Below are 9472 nucleotides of genomic sequence, written 5' to 3'. Positions count from 1 at the left end.
CTATTGATTGACCTTGTTGCATCTCCTTTTGTCTGCAGGATGTTGGAAGGCCTCCATTTTACACTAATTTCTTATCTGCTTTTGAACGGAAATGTCAAAGCAATATTCTCCTTGAGAGCTTATTATATTGCCATTCCCTTTTGTGTATTGAGGTAAGTAAAGTTCTTGCTGATGGACTGATCTATTGAGTGCAATTGACCCTTAGCCTTTTGTCACATGTGGCTCAGACTTTGAATCCTGACTCTTCTATGCATTTCAAGTTTCCCTCAGCAATTCGAGCCCTGAACTCTCACACTATTTTGCCCTCAAAGACACCGAGGGAGAAGTGCTTGCATATCCAAAGAAATATTATTTACCAGGTCACAGTACTAAGTCATGCACAGAAACAAATGCATCAGATCATAACAATGTGGAATGTAATGAACTTAGGAGGAATAATAGATTTGTTCCTGGTTTAAAAATAAGAAGGTGTTGAATTAAAATAAAACTAAAGGGCATGACTAGATAATTAATGATCTCGGAGTCTGTCAATCCAGGTAAGATTTAGGTATGTGCAGTTATAGAACATAGAATATAGAACACTACGCACAGTACACAGCACAGTACTGCAGGTAGCACAGTACACAGTTGTTTATGTTTTTGTTTTAATCTTGTTTTCTGTCTGGAAGATTATTACTTATGAGGTCCCATGTTGTGGTGTCTATCAATGGCAGAAGGCACGTTGAAGAAGTTTACAGATGGTACAAAAATCAGCTGTGATGACAACAGTGAGGAGGAAAGCTTTAAATTGGAGGCAGATACAAATGATCTGGTCAGCCGGGCAGAAAAGTGGCATATTGAATTCGAGCCAGAGAACTATGAGGTAAAGCATTTGGGAAGCTGTAGCAAGGGAATAAATAGAAGGGTTCTGAGAGATATGGAGAACAGAGACCTTGGAGTGCAAGTCCACAAATCTTTCGGGATAAGAGGACAGTTAATTAGTTGCTTAAAAAGACATTGGGATGCTTGCCTATACTGGCAGAGGTTTAGAATTATAAGAGCAGAGGGGATACACGTTATGCAGCATTAAATTGGCCGCAGCTTCAGTACAGGGTACAGTTCTGGTCGTCATATTGCAAGAAAGCTGTGATTGAACTGAAGATAATGCAGAGGATATTTATTATAGAATCATAGAAAACTTACAACTCAGGAGATGATTTGACAATTTGGGTGCATGCTGGTTGCAAAAGAGCTATCCCACCAAATCCCATCTTCCAGCATTAGGTCCCTAACCCTGCAGTTCACAGCTCTTCAAGTACATATCCAAGTTCTTTTTAAGTGTGATGATGATGAAAGCCTTTCAAGCAGTGAGTTCTTGAACTCCACATCCTTTGGGGTGAAAATATACTTCCTCAACTCCCCTCTAATCTATCCACCAATCTATCATCATCTGCTAAGGTAATGGATTCTCTCTATTTTCTCAATATTGGCCCCTCATACTCTTCATCTAGTTCTCCTTTTAGCATATTCTGTTACAAAGAAAACAGCCAAATATCTGTTTCCAGTCCACCTGTTAAATAATTTATTATGTTTGAAAAATTATTTTTAAACCCAAACAGGAACAATTACTCCAATTTTACATGTCCTTTTCCATAACTAAGATCAATTGGACTGCATTATGATAAAATAGCTGATGTAGCAGACATTGTAGAAGGTTATGAAAAAGTTTCAGGGGGGGTCTAGATCACCTAGGTACAGTATGTGTGCTGAGGATTGGCAAATGGCTATTAATCCAGATAAATCTAAGGTATTGCATTTTGAGAGATCAGACCAGGGTAGGACTTGTACAGTGAATGGTGGGGCCCTGGGGAAGGGTTATGGACAGAGGGACCTACTATTGCAAGTGCATAGTTCACCGAAAGTGGCATCTCAGGTAGATAGGGTGGTGAAGAAGGAGTTTAGCATGCTGGCCTTCGTTGATCGGGGCTTTGAGTATAGGAGTTGAGAAGTTATGTTGCAATTATATAAGATGTTGGTGAGGCCACACTTGGAGTATTGAGTACAGTTTTGGTCTCTCTGTTATAGGAAAGATGTTACAGAGAACATAGAACACTACAGCACAGTACAGGCCCTTCGGCCCACAATGTTGTGCCGACATTTTATCCTGCTCTAAGATCTCTCTAACCCTTTCCTCCCACATAGTCTTCTATTTCTCTATCATTCATGTGCCTATGTAAGAGTCTCTTAAATGTCCCTAATGTATCTGCCCCCACAACCTTTGCCGGCAGTGTGTTCCACGCACTCACCACTCTCTGTGTAAAAAAAAAACATACCCCTGACATCCCCCTTATATCTTCTTCCAATCACCTTAAAATCATGCCCCCTCGTGTTAGCTATTGTCACCCTGGAAAAAAGTCTCTGGCTGTTATTAAACTGGAAAGAGTACAGAAAAGATTTACCAGGATATTGCCTTGACTTCAGGCCTGAGTTACAAGGAGAGGTTGTCTAGACTAGGGCTTTATTCCTTGGAACGTAGGAGATTGAGAGGTGACCTGATAGAGGTATATAACATCATGGGGGACATAGATAGGGTGAAAGCACATAGTCTTTTTCCCAGGGAGGGGGTGCTAAAGACAAGAGGGCATAGATTTAAGATCAGAGGCGAGAGATTTAAAAGGGGCATCAGGAGCAGCAGCTTCACTCAAAGGGTTGTGCGTATTTTGAATGAGCTGCCGGAAATAGTGGTTGAGGTGGGCACATTAGCAATGTTTAAAAAACATCAAATCGGGTACATGGATAGGAGAGGTTTAGAGGGTAATGGGTCAAACACAGGCAGATGGGACTAGCTCGCTGGGCAACACAGTTGGCATGGACGAGTTGGGCCAAAGGGCCTGTTTCCATGCTGTAAGACTCTATGATCACTGCCATAAGAATGCTCTCCTGCTGCCATTCCTTCCAATTTCCCTGCTTTATTCCCAAAAAATACATCAAGAATAATAAACTTTAACCACAAGGACAGACTGGATAGGCTATGGTTGTTTGCTTCAGTAGGCTGAAAAGTGATTTAATTGAGATTCTCTATAGAGGGAATATCAACAGGCTGTATTTTATATATATCCCAAAGTACTTCAACCGAGAATTGTCAGATCAAATGATGCCAAGTCACATTTGGCAATTTCAGGATGGAGTTGTGGGGAGGGGCGGAGTGGGGAATAACGGAGGGGAGGAAAGTTTAAAAGAGTATTTTAGTGGTTTAGAGATGGAGTCTACAGCTGAAGGACAAGATGGCTGAAGTCAGTTGCTGGTATCATTGTGAAAATACTGTTAGATTCAATGCCTTGTGTATGATTTTCTGTATATAAGTGTTTATTTTAGCTCATTATCTGTTTACTTGGAAAAAAAATATGAGCCCAGAAAGAATCTTATTTAAGCATATTAACTGGCAAACAACTGGAGGAATGATGTCCCATGTACCTTTGACGTAATCCCAATCATGAGCAATAAAAAATGCACACATATTGAAAAAGGATTAACTGTCAATTCAGCATTCTATTGAACTACTGTTATTCCATTTAATCTCTCTGTACTACTAAAAACCTCGTGTGGAGGCTGGTAGATATTTAGAATGTAACTGCAGCACCTATTGGGCACTTTTCTAATTAGCTACCATTTCTGAGGAACCAAAAATGACTAACTGCAGCAGTGACTCGTGAGTGTTAAACTTGACCCTGGGTCATGTAACGTATTCTAACATGGAGAAAAGACTAAAACACATATACACCAAATTAATAAAAAAAGTTGCTGAGGCTGAATCCATACATAAAAACATTTTATTGAATAGTATCATATAAATAATCCTGGTACAAAATGTTACTTAGCAAAAGAAAATGACTCAGATTTTATTCCAATTGCTAAACATACAGATGCTGCTAACAGTGACTATCTTTGCAGATCTTGAAATCATAAAAAAAAAAAGCAGGTATCAATCTGAAACGTAAGCAAGGATCCTTCATTGGCGTTAGCTATTTTCAGTTGTACCAACTGGCCCAGCCACATTGAAATATTTCACATTAACAGAAATGTTAATAGCCACAACGTTATTTAAACTGGCAGGTCAATACTATCAAAAGACATCTGACTGGGTTAGTGATAAAAATTTGGCCTAAGTTTTAAAACGGATAAGGGGTGATTCATGCAAAACTGAATATATGGAAGATGGAAATACAGCATATAATAAGTTGCTGTGATTTTTCTCCCCCCATATATCTCCCTCTCTTGAAGACACTGGAGTAAAGATTCTTCATTGGTCACTTGCTCTAAATGCACATGATGCATATGACTCATGTGGGTAATCTGGTTTTGAATTAAAGTCGATGGAACCAAATCTTGGAGGCAGAATATGAAAGGAACCACCTCTTTGTGTGCTTGGTGCAAGAGACCAAGGAATTATTTCTGCCCGACTGACATGCTTTGTTACACAGTTGCCCTTTGGTATTACACTTGTAACCCTATGTTGGGTAACAGAAACAGAAAATGCAGGAAATATTCAGCATCTTTGGAGGGAGGAGCAGAGTTAATGTTACAGTTTGATGACTTTTCAAAAGAACCTTTCTCATTTCTATCACTCACTGGCCCATTCAGCCTCAAACCAATTGGAGATCTGGATCTTACTCCTGCATTGTTTCTTAAGCAAGTTAGATTACAGGTAAATCTTTACATAGGTAAAAAATAATAACTCAATGTTATGGCACCTAAAATGAGATTATACGAGTGAAATTATGTCATCCCATTCATTTGTCATAATTTCTGCAACAGCTGTACATCAGTTCTCTTAGTATACTCTTTCCATGAAGTAGCCATCCAAATAGACACTAAAATGATGTAATGGATTTGATTATATTTTTCAAGTGCCTGAAGAGGATTTAACATACTCTTATTACTGAATTGCACTGTTTTTGACTGAACAGATTTAAAATATTCAGTGCTCAAGTGACACAAACAAGTCTCAAAATTTCACAAGACAAAACATTAATTAAATGCTAAGATTGTCTAAGCTAATCCTAACTGGACGATGAGTACAGTTATGGATTTTAAAGTAACACCCATCTTGTGTAAGTGTTTCTTTATGCATGGTTGAATCAGAGCAAGTGGATGCAGAATGTACTTTCTCCCAATTAGCTCAGTTGGTTGAACAAAATGTTCAAAAAAAGTGTAATTGGTCAATGAATCTAATTTGAATATTAATGGATTATTTTAGCATAAAATATGTAAACAGCATACATATTGGAATGTTGGTAGGGTTTTATTCCTGTTTCTTAGTTCATCGACAACACCCCCCACCTTGGGTAAGCGTGGGTTCTTAATGGCTAACCCCTAATTATACCTCTCGATCCCCTGGGTATTTTTCCTTTGGTAGAGATGAAATATCTTGCCTTGGGAACTTGCTGACAGAGGTTCTGCTGAATATTTGTGGGCAGTTTTTGAGTCGTCTCCTCTTGGTTGGAGGTTGAGGGTCTGGGCTTCAGTAGGGCTGATATAATTTTCAGTCTGTGGACACCAGAAGCACAGGGATCCCCGACGTTCAATTCTAGTTTCCACAATAGGATTCCTTGAAGCTGTTTTTTGTTCTGTAATTTCTTTCAAAGTAGACTCTGAAGTAAGAATATACCACTGGGCTCTTTTGGATTTATCTTGCACAAAAGCCCTCAATGATTAACCAAAGATTGAGTCAAAGAAGCTGGCAGTGATATTGCAGAAGAGAAGCCTTATCTTACAGATTTACACAGATTAGGTAAAATGATAATATTATTGGAATCCTTTCACAAAAGTACAGTACATTAAGGAGGTGTGTACCTTTAAATTCTAGTTACTATAAAACCATTAAATTGGAACAATGAGAAAAGGAACACTGGATCTTTGGATCCACATTGAAATAGTATTTGAAATATGTCTAACATTTCCACATCCATTAATAATCCCATCAAGGTCAATTTCCATGGTTATGTTTGTCTCCATGGAAAAAAATGCATGTGGGAATCCTCTGCAGTTCCATTATGCTTTGAATACAGAGTAGTTAATGACTATTTTTTATGTTCACTTCTAGCAAATCATCACTTGGATTTTCCAAGTGGTCACGACAGAACCATGTTATCATTTGTGCTGGCAAGGAAAACATCCAGTACTTGTTCTGTGTGCAGAGAATAGATGGCTTGCCTGACAAGGTTATCACAGAATGTTAGAGCTTGCGGATTAAAGAAAACCAGGTAACATTTCAGTCATTATACGTGGAATAACGTTGAACTGTTAGAAACAAATCAGCCAGTCTGGTTACTTGATAAACCTTTCCCGATCAGACCTTAGGCTAATTCAAAGTGAAAAAGAGATTTTATGAATTCATATTCCAGCTTTAAAGCTTTGGTTGGATTGGGAGTCTAAGCTCCTGTGGGCTAACTCTTAAATGTAGCCACAATTCTTCTTCCTCGTATCCCTCCAAAGTGTCAACCCTTCACATTGCAAAGGCGGGCACAATGCAAAGCCGCAAGCTGGCCTTGGAAAATTTCTGAGCTGGGAGTGATCCATTCTGAGGCAGCAGGCAGTCTAAAATGTATTCCTTCGTCATAATCTCAGATTGCAAAAATGTCTTAATTTCTGCAAAGGGTCACTTGGGCCTCTGCTCCCCTTGGCTCAGTGATTTATATCATCATCCACTTAAAACCATCTGTGACGGATGTTGCAAACAGGATATGAGATGGTTTTCAAGAATTTTAATTTTATTTGTTGAAGCTCTTTTGACAGAACTCCATTTAATGATGCTTTGTAAACTCCAGACCACTGCAGTTTTGCAATAATGAAGATGGCTGTATTTATGGGATAATTTAATTTGCCTTTGAGAAGATGCCACACTTACGATTTATGGTGACAAGGGCCAACTAAAGGGCTAGTTCAGTCTAACTTTCATTGGCCATTAGGAGCAGCACATTGCATAAAAATATTTTCTCTAATCTGCAGGTAAGAATGGTCAAGTTGAATTGTTGGTGCTTCCTCAGGAATCCACAGTTCTCACCAGATTCTTAGTTTTGCAACAGGGGTTGAACATTTCAGGTAGTAAACTAAATAGGAACTTTGTGTCATTAGGTTAATGTGTGCAGCTTAAATCTGCTGCACATCAAACAGTCAACTACACCCAGCCAATTAACTTAGTTTTAAGATGCACCTGTAGTGATTTACATCCACACTACATAATACAACTCTGCATACAATATGTATACATCAGTGTATATTGAATCTAAATTACAGTACAGTACATTGTGAAAGAAAACAGTTGACTTGACCACACGTTCAGCTCAAACATCTAATTCACTAAGTTCACCAAAGGGATGTGCTGGCCAACAGGCTTGCAGGTCTAAGACTGTGAACCTGGGATAAATCCCAGGTTTTTTATTAGACCAAGTCTTGTTGTTCAGTGGCACACATGTGACTCTCATAATCTTTCATCTCTTAGGAAAGTGCTTGTTGGTTTGATGCACATTTTGATGTGTTTCCCAATCAAGTTGAATTTGTTGCTTGCCTGCCACTCCTGCAAATAGTTTCCATGTAATTTGGGATTGGAGAAGAAAGGCAAAAGTCAGTTTTCAACCCAGAAAACAAGAATCATAGATCATGTCTAATGCCTGCCTCCAACCTGAATCTTCCAAACCATCAAAATCTACCTCTGGCTGTTTTTAAGAACTTGTTCTATGCACATCCCTATTTTAATACATTTTCTATTCTTCTGTGTAGACAATAATACCTGTGAAGTATTTCTATTTTAGAAACAAAATGAGCAATATAACATGTGTCTCCACTAGTGCAACAGTGGGTCGTGTAGGCATATAGTTAATGTATAAATTCTCATAGAATTGCCTTCTTGGGGATGCTCATTAAATGAAGCAAAAGTTACACACTTCACACTGGAACCATTCTGAAGCCATGAATATATGGAATAAAAGTCCAACAGTACACAATAAATGCTTTAGTGAGATAGATTTTGAAAAAAGTACTGGCCCGCATGTTTACACAGCAATACTCCGTTCCGTCGAAAGCTGAATTTAAGGGAATGATTTTTCTCGCTAAGAGTCCCTGTCACTGTCATCTCCACCATACATGTCTGACAGTTTTTTGAACCTAGGTCCCCAGTCACTCAAGTAATCATAATCTTGGTCTGTCTCTGTGGTAACTGATTCCAAGGAGCTGAGTGATTCTGCTATGGAACCATTTCCTTCATAGGCGTATGTTGCTAGAGAATCATAAGGAGGGGCACTAGGATCTGTATCATTCTCCTTTAGCCTCTGATTAATGAAATCTCTGACATCGGTGTTGTCTGGTATTGGGGGGGTTGGCCGAGGTAGAAGGAAGTTCTCGGGTTTGATATCCCTCCGTAACTGTGTGTCTTCTATGACCTCAGGATTCCTCAGTGTGCTAATGTCGAAGGCTTGGGTGTCCTCCTCGCCACCACCCTCATCATTGTAGCTGACAATGTTGTCTCGGATATCCTCTTTGGAAATGATGAGAGGCTCTTTCTTCCTCTGTTTTCGCATGGCAGCGAAGAGCACCACAATCACTGAAAGTAAGAAAGTAGGATTAGTTCAGTTGTTAAAACTTGCACACAGGGAGGGGCTGGGGAATGGGGACAATGTATTCCTAGCTTGCAGTATATCCTTGAGGAGGGGGAGGGGAGAGGGAGAGGAGGAGAGGAAGCAAGGAGGGAGAGAGGGAGGGAGGGAACATGTCCACTCCCTCACCCCCCAAATTGTTGCTGCATGTGAAAAAGACCTCCACCCTTTGTCCAACCCTTTCTTCACACCATTCAGAATCAGGTTCATATGACATGAAATTTGTTGTTTTTTCAGCAGCAGTACAGTGCAAAGAGATTTAAAAAAAACTACAAAATACAAAATAAATATTGCAAAAAAAAGGAATAATGAGGTAGTGTTCATGCAGGCCCTGGCCTAAATTGCTTTACTTACCCATGTGCAAATCCAAATTAGAGAAGCATTGAATTTTGTTAGGCTGGATTACAGTGAGTGGTGAGATAAAAGTGGAAGTTTTGCCAGCCTAATAAAGGTCAATAAGAATAAGTGGATAATTGGGATTTTACTGCGGTTGACTGGAACAGATACACTTAAACAAACTATCCAATCAAGTTAGTGGTATCTTTCAGCCACCTGCAGCAGAATTCCAAAGCATTGAGGGTGCAAGCGCAGATATATGATGATAACAGGTACCATTGAGTTGTTGACATTTATAGGAGTCTGCCAGAGATGGATGTTGCCAAACTGGGAGATCAAAGACCATTAAGTGTGACTTTAGATCAATTGGTGATTCCTACTGATTGTATTTGCACTGGTGCCAGTGGTCAGACCTGGGCACATTGGAGAATAAGCGTTCATTAAGGTGGCTTTCTCTCACAATGGCCACACATCCTCCACTGCTGGCAGGACACTGTAAAACATGA

General features: G+C 39.4%; 1 protein-coding gene across 3 annotated transcripts in view; it reads right to left on the bottom strand.

The window, feature by feature from the left end:
- Positions 1 to 3848: 3848 nt before the first annotated feature.
- The window catches only part of LOC127570372 (cadherin-6-like), a 219161-nt gene continuing 213537 nt past the window's right edge, over positions 3849 to 9472 (bottom strand). For all 3 annotated transcript variants that reach the window (XM_052015876.1, XM_052015875.1, XM_052015877.1), the window contains one exon: positions 3849 to 8578. In XM_052015876.1, the coding sequence (XP_051871836.1) occupies positions 8088 to 8578 (491 nt within the window). In that variant the 3' untranslated portion in view covers positions 3849 to 8087. The remainder of the gene's footprint in view (positions 8579 to 9472) is intronic.

Source organism: Pristis pectinata, chromosome 5 (assembly GCF_009764475.1).
Source record: "Pristis pectinata isolate sPriPec2 chromosome 5, sPriPec2.1.pri, whole genome shotgun sequence".
NCBI classification, from domain to species: Eukaryota; Metazoa; Chordata; class Chondrichthyes; order Rhinopristiformes; family Pristidae; genus Pristis; species Pristis pectinata.
This window is presented reverse-complemented; position numbering and strand designations above follow the sequence as displayed.